General features: G+C 43.3%; 1 protein-coding gene across 3 annotated transcripts in view; it reads right to left on the bottom strand.

The window, feature by feature from the left end:
• Positions 1-3381: 3381 nt before the first annotated feature.
• FKBP1A (FKBP prolyl isomerase 1A) overlaps positions 3382-19734 on the bottom strand; it is a 32463-nt gene continuing 16110 nt past the window's right edge. Inside the window, exons 1-3 of one of the 3 annotated variants that reach the window (XM_027765970.1) lie at positions 11216-11328; positions 7107-7271; positions 3382-4514 (exon numbers count right to left, since the gene is read on the bottom strand). In XM_027765970.1, coding sequence (XP_027621771.1) covers positions 7143-7271; positions 11216-11326 — 240 coding nt within the window. In that variant the 5' untranslated portion in view covers positions 11327-11328 and the 3' untranslated portion in view covers positions 3382-4514; positions 7107-7142. Of the gene's footprint in view, positions 4518-7106; positions 7272-7291; positions 7470-10624; positions 10671-11215; positions 11329-19734 lie in introns of those variants that run through there. The other 2 variants (XM_027765971.1, XM_027765972.1) reach the window with 2 other exon arrangements.

A 19734-nucleotide genomic window follows, 5' to 3' on the forward strand; every position in this document is an offset into this window, starting at 1 on the left:
AAACATGCCAGGCACATACATGAGTGTCCAAGGATCTAAGGGGCTGGAAAAAGGGGACTGTAGGGTGGCCAGACCTTGTGAATGGTGCTTCTCACCTTCTCTCTCACACAAAGTTACGTGCATAAACTCTATCGCATATAAAGAAAACATTTTTTTGGAAGTCTAAAAATCTCCTTTGGCCCTGCAGTCCTTTCTTTTAGTATTTATGCTATAGAATAGAGGTATTTAGGAAATAAAAAAATTTACATGTTCAAAGATGTACTGGCTTTTACATTTGTTTTAATAAAAGAATTGGAAATCAGCCAAGTATCCAACAATGGGGTGTCAGGAAACCCAATGAAGGATTCTGAAATAGGCTACCCCACCCCCTAATGACAGGGTGTTCCACTCAGCCTACCCTTCTGGGCTGTCTCCACCTTCCACTGCCTTTCAGCTACTTTATAATTATGTAAATTGAGGAAAACTGATAATGCAGATGCTTCTTGTCCACAGAAATGCAAATGGTGGTCAGTGAGATGTAAGTAATTGATTATTGCTTTGTGGATATTGGTTAGTTTTGCCATTTTTCGTATCTACTAAGCAAAATCATCTCAGCACTTCTGGGGGCTTGTTATTTATTGATTTGCTCTTTGGATTATCCTTTGAACCAATTAAAACACCTTCCAGGCTCTCTCATTAATTAACGAGTTAAATAAGATTTTAACATGTTCACTTTGTGTTTTACGAGTCATAATTTTTACTTTTTAAAAGGTTACCCCTTAGGGACCAGCAATTGCTATAATGGCTATGTTGCTGGACTTCCATGTAGTTGACCATGGTTCAAGTCCCAGACCCAGTGGCTTAAACTCACGCTGGGCACGTGTGCGTGCGTGCGTGCCCGAGATCCCGAGATAAGAATAAAGGAGAAGGGATTGTGGTGTGGCCATCCCCCCAGGGGATGATTTCTCACCTTCTGTCTCTGTCTTTCTGCGAACACACGCACCCTATAGCAAAAAAATAAAAAATTAAATAACTTCTCCAAAATAAAAGAAGTTACCCTTCAGCAAGGTAGTTAAAAAAATTTAGTTTATTTATTGATGAAATTTACTTATAGCTCTCTTAAAACAGTTACAAAGACCATATAGCAACAAGAATACTTCTGATAAAACATTAAATGGGGAACAAAAACAGAAATGCAAATTTGTACTATGCTGTGGTTGAAAGTGATTAAAACTTAAGAAAGGCAGTTTTTAAAAAAAAGGGGAGGTGAGAAGGCCGCTCTCTGGCCTGAAGGTTAAGGCTGCTGGATCCCACATGGCCAACCATGCAGTTAGAGTCATGGACCTGATGCCTAGAGAAATACGCTGGGCATGTACGTGTATGCAAATGCACATGCCCAAAGAGGAGGGATTGTGGCGTGACCACTCCCCATGGGGCAGGGAGTCCTTTCTCTTTTCCTTCTGTCCTGCATGTGCCATCTAGCAAAAAAACCAAAACAAAACAAAAAAAAAAACTTGACGTTGGATTTCTTAGAGTGGTGGGTTCCTGCTATACACGAACAAAACTGAACAAAATATTGGTTTCCTATTGATGCTGTAACAAATCATCACGAACTTAGCAGTTCAAAGCACTACTGATTATTTCACAGCTCCAGAGATCAGAAGTCCCAAACGGGAAGGTCTTGTGAGCCTAAATTAACACATGGGCAGTGAGGTGTTCCTTGAGAATGTTTCCTTCCCTTTTCTGGCTACTGGAGGCTGCCAGCATTCCTTGGCTTGTAGCCCCTTCCTCCACCCTGTCGGTAGCACAGCACCCTCAAATGTCTGCCCTCACTGCTTATCAAACTCAGGTATGGTCCTTGTGGTTACAATGGCTCCATCCAGGCAATACAAGGTAGTCTCTCCATCTTGGGGTCCTTAACTTACACTCGTGAAATCTCTTTTGCCATTCACAGGTTCTGAGGACTAGAACATGAGCATCTTTTCTTTTTTTTTTCTTTTTTGGAGAGGTTTTTGCTATAGGGTACATGCGCCAGAGAGATAGAGACAGAGAGACAGAAAGCGATAAATCACCCCCCAGGGGGGATGGCCACGCCACAATCCCTTCTCCTCCATTCTCCACTCGGGATCTTGGGCACGCACGCACACGTGCCCGGCGTGAGTTTTAAGCCACCGGGTCCGGGATACGAACCATGGTCGACTATGTGGGAGTCCAGCGACATAGCCATTACGCTAACTGCTGGTTCCCATGGAAGAAGTAAACTTTAAAATTACATTCAGGCTGTATGTATAAGGATGTCTATAAAATGTAAATTAATTTCAAGTTTAGACTGGGGTCCCATCCCAAAGATATCTCATTGTATAGAAATAAGTATTCTAAAATAAAATTTAAAAATCCAAAATTCTAAACACTTTTGGCCCCAAGCATTCTGAATAAAGGATACTTAACTTACAGTAACATGTTTATGACAGAATATAGGTAGTGGGTATACAGATGTTCACTGTAACAACCTTTCACTTTATTTCAAGTTGTCATAAAAGAATTTTGAAGAAAATAAGACATGATCCTGGAATATTACCCTAGCGATCTGTTAATAAAGAGAAGGATCTGGAAAATCACCAAGCATGATCTTGAATAACCTTTCTACTTAAAATCGATGGCTCTTAACCAGGGCAGTTTTGGAAGGCGACTATAAAGGAGCAGGAACGTTTGTGGTGTTCTCTAGAACTCTCAATAAGGGAAGTGTTACTGGCATATACAGGGAAAAGGCCAGCAAGTATCAGCAGTTTCTGCGACCACCCCACCTGATCACACGGCAGTCTTTCCACACCAAATGTCGCTGAGGAACACCTATTATTTTTTCTTTTATTCATGACAGAGCACGAATGCATACACATGACAGCAGGACAGAGAACTCTCCGCAGGGTCTGGTCACTCACAGTCTCCTTCTTCCAGTCCTCCATTAGATTTTGGGCGTGTGCACATATGCCCAGTGTGTGCCAGGCTGACTGGGCTGGGGATTTGAACTGCAACTGCCATGTGGGTTGAGCAGCCATGGAGTCAGTCCAAGCATTCCTTCAGAGTTGGTTGTATCTCTCACGTCTTTGTAACTCCAGAACCCAGCGTGAGTACTCTATCAAGAACACGTTTAATGAACATTTACTGAAGGAGGAGTGGGTGTCTCATGACTATCTCAAAGTGACCCCCAGGTAGTTCTTTTGATTCAACTCTCAGCCCCTTTCTCCTTCCTTGCCTTCCACCGTCTCATTCAGACTGGCCGATGAGGAAGAATGTTCAATGCTGCCAAGAGATATCACTGGACACTACATCTTTGTTGCCACCTCCATTCCCCTGTACCAAATGGTGGGGGAGATACTTGGAAGAAACCACCATGACGCAGGATTGAGAAAAGCCAGCATAAAGCACTTTTATTGCAATAATAAAACTTGAAACTCATGTATGGTGCCAGGGATTAGGGGGAGAGGGGTGGGAGGAGCAACAATTTCTCTCACCAAATCACTACACAGGACAGCAAAGGGGTGAGAAGGGACCGAGGGAGGAACAGCCAGGAGACTTTGATATCAGCAGAGGGAGCCAAGCATCAAAAACCAGGAGATGCTGAAGCTGCGATGACCAGCATCACTTTCTCAAGAGAACACTCAAGGATGTGTCATGATGGCTGGGCTTTCACTGGGTGTTAAGTCTACAAACAGCACCTTCATTTTAAACTTTCGATTAAAGTTCTTAAAATTTAGGAAGTGGTGAAGCTTGGATAGTTATGAGATTACAAAAGTCCTGAAAATCCATTAGAAAACCACAGGACAGAAGAAAAAGAAAGGAAAAAAAAGCCAGGCCACGAAGAAGGCTTCAGAGGTCCCCGCTGGCCCAGGGACAGATACCTGTAGTGTCCACATCGCAGTGAAAATGATCTGCTTTCAAAAGGCAAAGGGTTTAAGGAGAAGGAGGGGTGGTGGGCTGGTGGAGACAAAGGCTCTCCCCCTCCCCACTTCAGTTTAGGGTAGCTTTTAATTTAACCCAAGGACATTTCTCAACTAAGAGAATAATTCAGTCCTCAACAGCGCCTCAAATCTGCTATGGCTTTGCAGCGCAGCAGCAAGAATGTTCAATATATAATAGATAAAAATTTCATCCAAAAAAAAAATAAAATAAAGATTCTTACACCCTCCCCCCAACACCAATTCCTATTCTAAAGTTAACCCATCATTTGTGCTGTTAATACTTGACCCTATACTTAATTGGAAACCTATACCCAAAAGACTGAAACTGAATCTTCACCCCAAATGAAAACAAAAACAAAATAAAATGAATAATTTGAGGTTTATGGCATATAGTTTAGGTAAACACACATACGAGGGGAAAGGGGAGAGGAAATGGAGGTGTGGGAAGCAAAGCTGAGTGACAGAACACATTCAGTCAGGATAGATGTTTACACAGAGTGTAGTGGAACATCAGGAAAAGCTCCGCGTAGAATCGTGTGCACACATCTGGAGGCACCACATCCCTCCATGGCAGATCTGCTGGGGACAGAAAATCGGTGAGTTCCAGCAACTCATTGTTCTTTCTGTGCAATGGGGATAGCCACAGTGCCATCTGCCATGCCAAGCCCCTTCCATTTTAGATGTAGGAAGCCAGTAGGGCTCAGGCTGGTTCCCAGGTGAACAATTTTCTTCCTGCTTAAATTGGTCCCTGTGGGACTAGCAGGTGGTGTGGTGGTTAAGGTGCTGCAGTCCCACCTGGCTGACTATGGTTCAAGTCCTGCACCTGGCAGTTTGTCTTCTTCCTCTGTCTTATCTGGTGGCTTGCTCTCTCTCTCAATCTCTCTCTCTGTCTCTGGTGAGTGCACATGTCCTATAACAAATTTTAAAAAATAACAATGATAATAATTAATTCTTAAAAAAATGGTCCCTGTGTTTTGTTTTGAACCTAAGGTTAAGTTTACCTTGTTGAAGACAGCAGGAGGGCTGTCCACCCAGCTGCTGATAATTCAGTACCCCCATTATCACTTGGGTCTCTAACATGGCTACACAAAAGAATCACCTAGAGGGTTTTAACTATCTTAATGCCTGGGTCCCTGCTGAGTCCCACCCCCTACCACAGTGATTAACAGGTTTAAGGTGAGGCCTGCACAGCAGGAGATTCCTTTTTTTTTTTTTAAGGTTATTGCCATAGGATATAGTGTGCTGGGGGCAGGGTAGAGGATGGGGTGGGGGAAGTGAGAGGGAAAGTGAGAAATCACCCCTCGGGGGTGATTTTTTTGGCTATGCAGCAATCCCTTCTTAATTCTCCTCTCGGGATTTTGGGGCACATGTCCACACATGCCTGGCATGATTTTTAAGCCACCAGATCAGACTTGAACTGTGGTCAACCATGAGGGAGTCCAGTACCTTAACCACCAGGCCACCTGCTGGTCCTAGGAGATTCTTAAAAGCTTCCCAAGTGACTCTAATGCAAAGTCTAGACCAAGAACCAAAGCCCCAAGTAGGCACCCATCATTCTGAACAGACTTGGAAAATATCTTCACTTACTGAGTTTGCCCTCAAGCTTCCCCTCAAAGCTCTTTCAAGAAGCTCTGTGATGCTCCGTGGTCATGGGTATAGGGGTGCGGGGTGAGGATGACTTGTAGCCCTTCACCCCATCAGATTTACGGAAAGCGTGTTACCAAACCAAGGTAACTCCGAGGCTCCCTCAAGTAATTTATGTTCAAATGTCCCAGCTCTCCAAGAATAAGGGAGTGAATTTGGACTAAGAGTAGAGCTTTGGGCATAGAAAGGATCTATAAAGTGTCAGAAGCAGCCAGTTATCAGACCTGATCAGGCCTTTATTACCTACAATTGTCGACTCAAACCACTGAGAGGGAAGATAGCTAATAATAAAAAGCCCCTCCACTTAAAGAAATCCATGGCAGGACAAGGTTACAAGTAGCTCTGACTGCCATCACGGACAGGCTGGTAGCCACTTGCTGCAATTTTCAAACAAGTGTTCTCGCCCAGCCCCTGCCAGTGGCCTTCTGGTTCTAGGGGCAGGAGGGTAGTGAACATAAAAGTTTGGTAGCAGCTGAAAAGATGGTGATGGCTACATATTCAATGGTTCTAATACCTACATGAAAACCTCTGCACTACTAGGATATGGAGTTTGGTTCCCCAAGCAATAAGGATAGAAGGAACTCAGGAAATGGGCTCTGGTGCTAGCTTGCTACTGCCTGGATGTGACCCTGTCTAAGGCCTTTATCTCCGGGCCTCAGTTTATTCATCTGTTGCACAGGAAGATTGGCTGCAAACCCTAAGGTTCCTTCCTAGGACTGTCTGATCTGAGAGTACCCTTTACTCTTCACAAGCATCCTCTGGTCTCATATTTCCACTCACTGACAACGAGCTGGTCCACCAGCCTTGAGCATCCTGGGCTTGCTCCCTAGGCAGTGGACCAAGGCAGAGTAGCACCTCCCTCAGGCAATAACCACAACCCGTATGGATAAGAGGGCTGCACAAGCTAGGACTTACTCATGTATAGAGGTGCTTTGCTTATTCTTACTAACTTTTTTTAAAAAGAGAGAAATTTTTGCTATAGGGTAGATGCACTCACTGTAAAGACAGAAAGCAAGACATCACCCCCCGGGGTGGGGGAATGGCCACACTGCACCCCTTCTTCTCCATTCTCCTCTTGGATCTTGGGCATACATGGACACGCACCTGGCGTGAGGTTTAAGCCACCGGGCCCGGGACTAGAACCGCAGTTGATGACGTGGGAGTCCAGCAATGTAACCATTACACTACTTGTTGGTCCCTTCTTACTAACTTCTAACAATACATCGTAATGCCATTAAGTCCCATTTCTAAAGAACTCACATTGGCACTAAAAATTTAGCCCAAGTTTCCACAGTCCCACCCTAGTTTTACTGTATGCTCTACATATGAAAACACTTCATTTAAATAGTTACTATCCCGTGAGTTCATTCAAGAGCATATGCCAATCCTTGCTTAGGATGACCAACTTTTGCATTAGAGGTATGTACTAACAACTAACACCAAAATGAACACTCAATAGAGGAGGAACGTAGGAGGGCAAAAGCCTGCGGCAGTTAGAGGTTCTGTAGCATTCAGCTTCCTTACCCAAGAACAGGGAGCTGAGGGAGGAGGCCATTCCTGTCATTCCAGTTTTAGAAGTTCCACGTCGAAGATGAGAGTGGCGTGTGGTGGGATGATGCCTGGGTGCCCAGTTGCACCGTAGGCATAGTCTGGGGAGATGATCAATTTGGCTCGCTGGCCCACACTCATCTGTGAAAATAACAAGGAAGACTCAGCAGGACACACTCCCCAACTGTCTCCGTAAGAATCAGAGCTGTTTACCTGGGTAATTCTTGGCCAGGACCATGTTGACTAGGACATTCCAGTGACCCTGCAGCTGCCTGGGCATCAGACACCCCTACGTAGGACTTGGAGGTTGGCAGACAGATTCCATGACTCTTGCATTTCCTGCCAAGGGGCCCAATGACAGTTAAAAGCCCCTCTTGATGAACAGAAAGGTCCGCTCTCATCCTTTCTACTCAGGTCTTAATGAATTTCATAGGAAGTGACACCCACGAGTCTTACTACCTGGTCCTTCACTGTCTGTCACTCAAAGGACATGTTTTTAATGGCATCTGTTTCCATCTTGAAAACTGAAAACTTTGACTAAAATTTTGCTATTAAAGAAAATACAGAAAATAATATTGGGAGGTAGTTTTTTTGTTGTTGTTGCTGTTCTTTCCATATTTATACTTACATAGAAAAACTTTTAAAAAGACAATATGATTTTAAAGATACAAAAGAGCATGTACGGTATGCTACCATTTGTGAAAATATTTATGCATCTGCACCCACTGTATGAACAGAAAATGTCTTTGGAAGGACACCAGTAATATCAGTGTTTTCCTATGGGCAGAACAGAGTGGACAGTGACCAGTGTGGAAGGGAAATTTCCACTGTAAAAAATGCATTTAGTTGCTAAGCAAATACACACACAAGTATCTCTGAACAGAGAGCAGGTTGTCTGCTGTATTTCCATCCTTTGACCTATCTCTGCTTTTAGTCGCCACATATGCATTCTCAGCTCTCTGACCTGGCCTGAGAGACAGTGATTAAAGAGGAAGCTATAGGCTGTAATGACGTTTCCAGCACAATTCAGAATCCTTGCTCTCCACAGCTCCCCAGCAAGAGTCCTTGCTTCCTCAGAAACTGGGACACCTTGGATGAAGGTGGTAAGAACAGTTAAAGGAATATAGCTTTATCTAATAAAGTTTAAAGGCAGCCATATTCTGGGTCAGTGAGTGGCATGGTAGTTAAAGTACCTGGATCCCATGTGGCCAACCATGTGGTTTGAGTCCCAGATCTGACAAGCTTGAAAAATGTGCTAGGTATGTATGCGTGTGTGCCCAAAATCAAGAGGGGAGAGAAAAGGAGGAGGAAGAATTGTGGTGTGGCACCCCCATAGAAGGTGCTTTCTCTCTCTCTCCTTAGTGAGTTCATGTACTCTCTGGCAAATTAATAAACAAAACCAAAAACCCAAATATATTCTTTGACTCAGCATTTCCACTTCTACATTCTTCTTCTAAAAACTTAAATGTCTGGGACCAGCAGATGGCGTAATGGCTACGTCACTGGACTCCCATGTAATCGACTGCAGTTTGAGTCCTGGACCCGGTGGCTTAAACTCACGATAGGCGTGTGTGCGTGCGTGCCCAAGATCCCAAGAGGAGAATGGAAGGGACTGCAACGTGGCCATCCCCCTGGGGGGTGATTTCTCGCTTTCTGTCTCTCTCTCTGGAGAGTGCACATGCCCTATAGCAAAAACCTCTCAAAAACAAAGAAAGAAACAAAAACCTCTCAAAAACAAAACAAAACAAAAAACCTAAATGTCCATCCAAGAGGAGTAGTTTCCAAAGAGGAGTGGTTTCCAAAGTATATCCAACACCGTGGATTAGCCATTAGAAAGAAAACAGTAGCTCTAAATGTACTAACATGAAAAGATGCCCAAGATACATTATTAAATGAAAAAACGAAGTGGCCAAATTAATACCTGTCGCGGGATTCCATACCTACAAACATGTAAAACCAAAACACCAACATCAGTAAAAGAAAAGGAAAGAGGTACATGACAATTCTTCCTTTCTTCAGTTTTTAACTCACTTGCTGAAGAAATACTCTGTGAAAGGGAGTTTGAAAGATGTTTTTAAATATTTTTCTAATGTCCGAGGGCACATATGCTCTGGAGGGGTGGGAAGAGGGCAAGGAGAAAGCAACTCTCAATGGGGAATGGGCACAATGCAGTGCCTTTTTCTCCGTTTTTCTATCTCGTTGGGGATTTGGGGCATGCACATGCACCCAGTATGTTTTTTTGCCCAGCATGCTTTGCTAATCACTGGGGCCAGGATTTGAACTGCAGTCAGTCATGTGGGGTCTAGCTCCCAATATGCAATGCTTAATCTGTGTACTGCTCTAGGGGGCTGGCCTTAAAAGATGTTATACCTAGGTTTCAAAATAACTACACAGATTTCTTACAAGTGACAAGGTTGTGACTGGCTCCAAATCAATGGGGCAAGTGGGAATCTTGGGATCTCCCCAACACTCCATCGTGCCTCACCAAGCTGGGGTCTGACGTAGGCTGATAACACTATCCTAATGGCAGCTATAGCAGCTGGGACACACAAACCAGTTACTATTCCATACTGGAACAATCCCAGAACATGGGTTGTGGTGTGGACAATGGTTGGCACAAGAGGTGGGAAACGAGCCACAGATTCAAAGGTACAGTTGGCGAGGTTTCCCAAGGGAAGTAAAGATCCTCTTCCTTGTACTGCAAACCCTTAGCCCTACAGAAACAGAAACCCAGATACCTGAGAGTGGAAGGCTTAAAGTTCATGAAAACTAAGCCGTGTATCTGGAGATAAAGCAGTGATATTTTACAGAGGAAGTGGAGCAATGTGTATTCTGGAAAAGAGACACAGAAATCTTTCTTTTCATCTTTGCTAAATTTCCTATTCTCCTTGATGATAGAGAGACAGACCCCTCATATGGGCATACTTAGAAAGCCTCCTGAGTCTCAAGCCACTATAAACAACCTTTTACCTGGTTAGTGCCAAGGAAAAATTCCTGGAAGGAAAGAATCCAACTGAAATTTGGCAGCCCTGGGCCCCTATCAACTCCTAGAAATTTCATAGGGTTGGCAAAACAAAAGCTGTTCCTACAAATGGAGAGGGAAGAGGTGAAGAAACATACTCAAGACAAACAAAATGACCTTTGCTATGACCTCTCAGAAGGGTCACACAATGGTCAATCAAAAATTCTCCCTAAGTCATGTTTAACACACTGAGCTGGTGCTGCTGGGAGACAGCACCTTCACTGCTACCGGTGGCAGTGTGAAGAGTGTAATGCCTGTGGACAGCAACCTGGCAAGATCTGCCAAAATACAACACATGGCCTTTGAGACATGCACTGCATTTCAGAGGATCTGTCCTACCCCAATACTTGTACGCATACAGAGTCTGGGCGAGATGCGTCACTGTAACACTGTTTACAACAGCAAACTACTGGAAACAACCCAAAAACCCACAGGTAGGGTGCCAGCTCAATATATATCACAATACACTCACCTGCAGGAATACCATGCAGCTCTATGACAGCTTCCTCCTCTTTCACCTACTGGTATAAAAAGTGTCAAAAATAGATTAAGTGAGAGGCCAGCAGATGGCGTCCTGGTTAAGGTGCTGGATTCCCACATGGCTGTCAGTGGTTTGAGTTCCAGACCCGGTGGCTTGAAACTCACATCATGTGTGTGTACATGTGTACCGAAAATCCCGAGAGGAGAATGGAGAAGGAGGGACTGCGATGTGGCCACCCCTCCCCCCCGGGGGGGGATTTCTAACTCTCTCTTTCTCCATCTCTCTGATGAGCAAGCACACCCTATAGCAAAAATTTCCAAAAAAAAAAAAAAAAAAAGGGTAAGTGAAAATCAAAGTGCAGAACAGTGTGTGTGTGTGTGTGTGTGTGTGTAAGGCAAGAAAAATGGGAGTATGTTGTCGTATATGCTTAAAGAGACTAGAACCCAGGAAACAACATGAGTTACTTGTGGGAATACCAGGCAGATGGGTAGGATGAGAGCAAGATTTGAACCATATGGATGTATGACCTATGGAAGACAATTTAAAAGGTTAAAAAATAAAAGAAAGCAAATGAACACATACCTGGGCAACCCCTTCTTCCCAGCCTCGGATCACCTCCTGTTTGCCCAGCATAAACTTAAAGGGCTTGTTTCTGTCCCGGGAAGAATCAAATTTCTTTCCATCTTCAAGCATCCCTGTGAAAAAGGGCAGGTGTAACATGAGCAACAGGAGTAATGACAGGAGGCCAGTTAGATTCCAGCAGCAAAACACCCATCTCAGATGCCAGCACTAAAGGGCCTGGCAGGATGTTCTAGGCTTGGAGGAACTGAAGTGTCTAGGCAAGATTTCCTGTGACGTCACTGGCCATCTAAGGAGTTGGTGGAGTCCCTCCCAACTTCAAGCAGTAAGTTGGCTACAAGAGGACTTCCAGAGGCAGGCAGCAGATACTTTGTTCTGGACATGGGGACTATGAGCACCTTCCTGTCATGACATTCCTAGCACCTTGTGGATTTCCTTCCAGACTAACTGTGTAGCCTTTATGCCCAATAACAGCTGACAATCACACACAATGCAAGGAGCAATATCCATCCCCCTCTACTGTTTACTACCTCATGATCTTTTCTGTGAGTTACCAATCTCTGGGCTCTCATCCAGGAGAGGAAAACTCCCTTAGCACAGTGGGAAGTTGTAAAAAAAATAAAAAATAAATAAGCTGCCAGGCAAGCTCTCACTGGCATTCTAGTGCTGAGTGTCTTATGCGGCTGAGACCTGAGGCACAACCTGGGCCCTCTGCAGACTGGCTGTCCAGCTGTCTAGTCTCCCTGGGCTCCACCAGAGAAACAAAAAACAGAACTTGTGCAGCACTCGCCCCACTTACTGTATCCAAAGGTGCCTGAGATCGCTAAAGCTCATTTCTACACGGTTAACTCTAACATGATGGCCAAAGAACACAGAAATAGCAATGAGGAGGACTAAATGGCTGTCCTTGAAGAATCTACTCAGGAAACCAGCAGACGGCTCCTGGCTCCCATGGCAGTGCTACCACTCTGAGTCAGGGGCTGGGTTAGGTGTTTTCCACACCCAAACTCATTCGGTCCTTTCCACAGCACCATCCCCATTTCAGAGAGGAAAAAACAGTGGCACAGAAAAAGCAAAAAACTTTGCTAAAGTAGTACACCTAGACTATAATCCCCAACACCATGTTCCTCCTATGATACCAGTTTCCCAGAAGCCAGACAAACCACAGTGGTGACCTCAATAAAAGGACTAACCGGAGAGCAAGATCCCGGGGGTAAGAGCCACAAGAAAGAGGACTAGATGTCTATCGCAGATAGACATCTGCAATTCCCTTTTCAAAACAGACTATCAGCATTGGTTTCTCCGGAAGCCAGTGTTAGCCAGTTATGATAGCTGACACTGAGTTCCTGAAAACACTCTGTTAGGATTCTGGATTGGAAGAAGTCAGTCGGCTGTTGACAACTGACACAAAGCTGATTTTACTGGCAGCTGAGGATGAGTGCCCACCACGGTTCTAAGCATTACTCAGAAGACTCATCAAAACGGAATTCTGTTGTGTATGTATGCCTATCTGTTTAGGGGAAGAGGGAAATCCTGATAAAGCCCAACCTAAAAAACAACGTCAACACTTGTAAGAAGGACAGGGAAACAGATGAACTGAGAGCGTTATCACAGCCACCAGACTGTGGACTGAACAAAATAGGAAATGGGGGCAGGAGGGGGGAAGGTGGGTGCTGCTGTCCTACCAGAGCAGGATTGGAGCCGGATGTCCTGGGGCAGAACAGGCACTGACACTGTCTGAAGCCTGGAGCTGGGAGGTAAGGACTACGGAGACATGAGGGTGGGTCCCTGCTCCAAGCCAGTGTAGAACCAGGAACTGACACCCCAGAACTGATGAGTGGGGGAATATATTTAGCTCATTCCTTTTCCAGAACACAACCACCACCTGATAAAAGAAATGACAAATGGCAGGGCTTGAATAGTTTTCTATAAATGAGTAACTGGCAGAGAAACCAGCCTCCATGCTCCACAATCCCCACTGTACACCTTCCCATTCTCAGCTCTACCTCATGGCCTGAACTCAATCAAACTGAACTCCACGTGGAGGGCCGAAGTAAGGCAATGAGCAGCTCGGATTCTCAGAACCCCCCTGGCCAGCCAGGGACTCCACCTACCCCATGAGATTGCCTGTGAGAGAAAGAAGGAACAGTTCCAAGGCCCACAGATTACTGAGACAGACTCCCTTCACTTTTTAGTCCCATCAGATGCAATGACAAGCAAGTCCCAGATGTGACATGCATCAGTGCTGCTTGGCCTGAGGGAAGCTGGTTCGACGATCTGACTAGTTCAGACCAGGGGCACAAGGTGCTAGGGTGAGACAGAGCAGCTATCTGCTGCTGAGTCAGACGGGGGATGTGGATTCTCTTCAGTGCCGACACTGAGTTTGTAAGGCTGTGTCTAACCCTAGGTCTCTTTACTCATCTGGGACACTGAGCGACACAAAGCTCTCCCCATTATTTTAGGAAACCATAAAAGTCAGAGAGCAGGATCTCTAAGTAAAAGGTGTGAAGAAACTGGAATTCTCATATACTGCTGCTTGGCAGATAAAATGGCGCAACCACTTTGGAAACAGTTTAGGAGCTCAAGTTAAACACACTCCTATCTGACTTAGCCATTTTACTTCTGGGTATTCATCCAAGAAAAATGGCAGGCCATGTCCACATGAAGACTTATTCACAAATGTTCAAAGCAGAATTATTTGTAAGAGCCCAAAAGTAGACATCACCCCAAACAGCCACTAACTAGAGAATGGAAAAATAAATATATTCATACATAGAAAATCATTCAGCAATAAAAGAATGAATTATGGACACATGGAACATAAATAAACATCAAAATAATTATGCTAAGTGAAAGAAGCCAGATAAGAGAGTACATACTGCATGATTCTACTTATATAAAACTTTAGAAAATGCAAACTACACTGAGATGGGTGCTAAATTTGAGCTGTGAAATAATGGTTTCACTGACTAAAAAAGAAGATTTTCTGCTGAGGCTTCACCTTCCAAATTCATTTCTAGTGGCTTCTACACACTAAATATCTAGACAGGTCCAAGTGAACAGGATCCAAACATCTGAATACGATTAGGGTCAGAATATTCCTCAATTCCCACAGAATCTGATGCACAAAGAGTGAAAAACGGAATGGAAGAGAGACTGCAGATCACCTCCTCCTGCACACCTCTAAACACTCAGATTGAACTTCAAGAATTAGGAAGAAACACACCATCCACCAGATGACCAGAAATCAGTGGAGTCACAAGAAATATGGGAAAGCAAGAAAAAAACCTCTCATCCAAGGGAAAAAAATAACTCTTCTTCATCCCCAGATGGTACAATTAAATTCACAGAAACGTCAGATAAAGAATTCTGAATATTCATAGTGACAAAGCTAACAGAGATGGCAGAGAAGAGAGACAATCAACAGCAGAAGAAGCAGGAGAAAAGGGATGATGAGTTCTAGGAGGTGAGGAAATTCTTGCAAGATCTGAAAGAGGAAATACACACCATAAAAAAAAGAATCAAATGGAACTGTCAGAGATGAAGGCTATAATGCAGGAAGTCAAAATCTCTCTTGAAAGTATTAAAAGCAGACTAGATCATATAGAAAATCAAATCACTGATGAAGAAGATAGAATCGCTGGCCTAGAAATCCACCTCAAAGACTGAGAAAATTGCCCCCAAAAATGAGAATAATATATGAAAAATACTAGATACCATCAAACGTCCACTATCCCAGAAGGCAAAGAAACTCATAAGGACATTGATAATCTATTCCATGAAATCCTGCAAGAAACCTTTCCAAATCTTGAGAGGCATTCAAAGATCCAGTTCCAAGAAATACAAAGGACCCCAAATAGAATCTTAACTCAAGAAGACCTTCTCCAAGACACATTATAGCCAGGTTGACCAAAACCACAGACAAAGACAGGATATTGGCAAGAGAGAAACGTCAAGTTACCTACAAAGGATATCTTGTCAGGCTAACAGCAGACCTCTCATCAGAAACAATGCGAGTAAGGAAAGAATGGGAAAATATATTCAAAGTGTTAAGGGAAAAGCAATTTCAACCAAGAATACTGTACCTGGCAAGATTATCCTTCACATGGGAAGAAAAGACAAGAACATTCTCAGATAAAATCTGAAAGAATTTACCAACACCATACCAGAAGTTCTCAAGGGAGTGCTATACCAGGAAAATTAAATACAGAAATAAGAGTTCAAGGGAACCGGCTGTTAGCGTAATGGCTATGTCGCTGGACTCCCAAGTAGTTGACCGCGGTTCGCGTCCCAGACCCGGTGGCTTAAAACTCACGCCGGGCCGGGCGCATGTGCGTGCGTGCGTGCCCAAGATCCCGAGAGGAGAATGGAGGAGAAGGGATTGCAGCGTGACCAACCCCCCTGAGGGGTGATTTCTCGCTTTCTGTCTCTGTCTGTCTGGCGAGCGCATGCGCCCTATAGAGGAAAAAAAAAAAAAAAACCTTTGCAAAAAATGGCCAACTTAATTGTAGGGACAAGTCTGGAGTTGAATACTATATCCCAGAATTTAATCGGGGCGATCAGACCACAACAGAAGATAGATTAAGTACATGAGACTGAACTGGTGAAATAGAATTTTATGATTTTTGACTAAAACATTGCTGACTTTCTCTTAGGCTTTGATTTCAGTTTTAAGGATTTCTGTCCTGTTTTGAGCTGCCAATAGGTTCATGTACCTACTATTAGAACAGAATCCTAACCTGTTTCCTGGTTTTAAGGTTTAAACAAAGTTCTTTAGCATTTCTTTGATTTATTAAAGTTAAAACTGCTTTTCATGAAGTTAAAAAATATATTAAAAATACCTATTTAATGACCATAGTAAGCTATATTGATAGCATCAGTTAGATGCTACTTTATAGTATATTCATTCTACTCAGTTTCATGCCTAAAGTCAGCCATGTATTCACAGATATGTATATTATCAGCTGAACTTGCTACTGAAAGTAGTTAGATTATTTAAGAAATTTTGTGAATCAATAAAATGTGAGGGAAAAAAAGAAATGAAAAACAACTGTAGACACCAGAGTTAGTGTGGGAGGAGGGGGTGAGAAATAGAGGGAAAAATATATATACATATAAATATACATGAAACTAGAAATGGAAAATTATCAATGACAACAAGTATGATTAAGCCACTATGCAATATATTTTGGATGGGAAATCACATTTTGTATGCTGTGACAATACTCAGTGAATGACTATAAATTAATTAATTAAAAATTTAAAAAAAAAGAAAGTACAAACTAATTTATACTAACAGAAGAGGAGATAAACTGTTTTTAGGAGAGGGTAAGAAGGGGAGGATTTCAAAAGGGAACAAAGAAACATACTGAAACTTACCTTACACTTAAATACATATGCTCTTTACTGGATATCAACTGTGCTTCAATAAGACTTGAAAAAAAATAAAATAAAAATACAGTAGGTAGGGCCCAGCAGGTGGCATGGTGGTTAAGGTGTTGGAATTCCCACATGGCTGTCCACGGTTCGAGTTCCGAACTTGGCTTCTTTCTCCCTCTCTCTCTCTTTGCCTCTCTTCCTCTGGCAAAACTCATGTGAAAAAATAATAAATAAAATAATTTTTAAAAAATATTTAAAAAAAAAATACAGTAGGTAGTGACATTCATCAAAATTCTGTATGTGTTTAACGCCTACACATACCCTGGCAATGGAAGGAGCAGGTAAAGCAGACAGCAGCTCGAGCCTCAGCAGTGGCTCTGATTTTAACTCGGGAGATCCCTGTGTCAGGACCTGGAGTACTTGAAGAGTAAAAGCACCTGCTAAGCCAGTGCCATAATTTCCTAGAGTAAGCATGCTCTGCGGAGAGAAGGCAACTGAGGTTACAGTTCAGACATGACAGCTGACATTCTCTAAGCTCTGAAGGTCACACGTCACATAAAACAGCAGCAATACCTTCTATTTGTAGAACTGACCATTTTCTTTCCTTTTTAAAATTTATCTCTTCCACAAGTGAGAGTCAAAGACAGAAAGACAGTACTCCCAACATGATCCCCTCACCACAATCCATCTCAGCTTCAGGCAGCCCCCAATCATGGGGATGCAGATCCAGCACACTCAGGGAGGTATTCAGATGCTTTCCATGTGGGTCAGCATCACATTTTGACTCTCTACCACCATCCAGCTCCTCAATTTCTAACTTTACACAAACCTACATTTCCTGACTGAGAAACTGCCCGTGGCAGCTCTATATTCTTGATTTCAAGTATTAAGTCTGGGGGCTCCTGCCTGAATGTAGCTCAAGGTCACAGACCTGACTCAGAGTTCTGCATCCCTGTGGCACTCACTCCTGTGGCACTCACCCCTGGCACCTGCAATGTTACTGCAAATCTAAAAGAGCTTTTAGATCTGCTTTACTTGCATGATTTTTAACAACTAGCAGGACAAGTACAAGCTTCCATATTCAGACCTTCTTCCTTATAAGGTAAGAAGAATCTGAGGGATAATAATCTGAGACAGCATTTCAGCATCTTTCCCCCACTAATCAGTGGGGAAAATGTGAAAATTTGGTGAGTCTCCAGTTAAAAGCACAAGACCAGGCTAGCTTGTGGCATGTTGGCACTGGCTGAGATGGCCACATGATCAACAGCATGGTTTAAGTCCTAGACCTGGTGGTTTGAAAGAACACATTGGGCACGTGTGTGTGTACACGCTCAAAGTCGTAAAAGGAGAAGAAAAAAAAGATTACAGTGTGACTACCCTCCATGTGTGTGGGGTGCTTTCTCACTTTCTATCCCTTTCTCTATGTCTCTCTCCAGTGAGGCATGCACACTTTAGCACAATTTCAAAAGGCACAAGACCATGAAAGGAAGGAAAGGTAGGGCTGCATGCAAAGGCTGCTATGTCGCCTTGACCTGGAACTCCTCCCCAAGTGGAGAACCATTCTCAAATTCTTGGAGAAGGAGTAAGAAGGTTTTTTTTTCTTTTTTGAAAGGAGGAATATAGGCAAGAATCTTAAGTTTGTCCCCACCCACACCATCACTACAGCCTACTTATTTATTTATTTGGGTGTGTTCTTGTTCAGAACGAGTCGGCAGAGAGAGCCTTGGCCAACAGCTGCTGGGCGGACAAAATGACCCTGGACTGTGTACTGGTGCTTGGTCCAAGTCACAGAAGCAGAGGCTGAGATCCAAGACCAAAACTTGGAGATTCACAGGGACTACTGAATTATTTTACCAGTAACCCAACAGAAATGGAGTCCCCTCCTGTGCACTCTGCTCTGTGGAAGGCAGAGTTCCCTGGCCCTCTACAGGGTACGGGAAAATTACTGAAGACAAGCACTATCACAGGGCTTCAGTACTTGTAGTAAAAGCTCGTGACTGGCAACATAGTTTACAATTGCTCACAGATCTTCACAGGTTTTCAGACTTTTTACAGGGACCAAAACAGAGAAAGTTAAGATTAATAAACAAAAATCCTGAACTTAAATCAACCAACAGTAATAAAGTAACAGCACATCCCAAGCCCCAAACCTTCAAAACAAAATTACATCTTGCCATTTACAGTTGGGAGAGGGAAAAAGGATCTGTACTTTCACACACACAATGAGCTTCTTCGTATTCATTTATTTTTAGGTTTCTGTCAACAGGGCACGTGTGTTCACCAGAGAAACAGAGAGAAAAGAGTGATAAATTACCCCCCTCCCCTGGGAGAAGGCCATGCCCTCCTGAGATTTTGAGCCCACACACATATGTGCCCAGCATGATTTTCAAGCTGCCAGGTCTGGGACTCAAACCACAGTCAGCCATGTGGGAGTCCAATGCCTTAAATACCACACCACCTGCACAGCTGAATAAAGGTAGGAGGAGTCAAAATGAAAGTACAAGTTTCTGCAAACAAGCATTCCAAGTCACTGAGGACATTCCCAGATTGATGTATTGCCCAAGGCCTAATGGTCTAGCTGTTTCCCTTCCTCTTCTGATTGGATACAGAAGCTCCCTTCACCACCATGCACTTAATTGCCTTGCTAGAGACTTAAAAAACCCACAGCCTGCATATCACGGCATTAAGAAAGCTTCCTTAAGCCTTGGTCACTAGCTCATCCTCACTCCTCCATTCCCATGAGATGCTTACTATAGGAGACTGGGTGTGTGTGTGTGTGGGAGGGTCAGGTATGTTGTGTGAAACCACTTACAGCAGTTATATTTATTGTATACAGACAACATAATTAAATTGAACATAAATCAATGGCATATGAGTGTGAACAGAAGTCCTAGCTGAATGCTTGAAGACTTAATAAAAAGCAAGTCACTATAAAATATTGTTAATGAGGGAACCAGCAGTTAGCATAATAATAATAATAATAATAATAATAATAAGTTAGCATAATAATAATAATAATAAGAAGAAGAAGTTAGCATAATAATAATAATAAGTCGCTGGACTCCCACGTAGTCGACCGTAGTTCGCATCCCGCTTAAAACTCATGCCATGTATATATATAACAATATATATATATATATATA

The sequence above is a fragment of the Tupaia chinensis genome, unplaced genomic scaffold (genome assembly GCF_000334495.1).
Source record: "Tupaia chinensis unplaced genomic scaffold, TupChi_1.0 Scaffold140086_1, whole genome shotgun sequence".
NCBI lineage: Eukaryota > Metazoa > Chordata > Mammalia > Scandentia > Tupaiidae > Tupaia > Tupaia belangeri.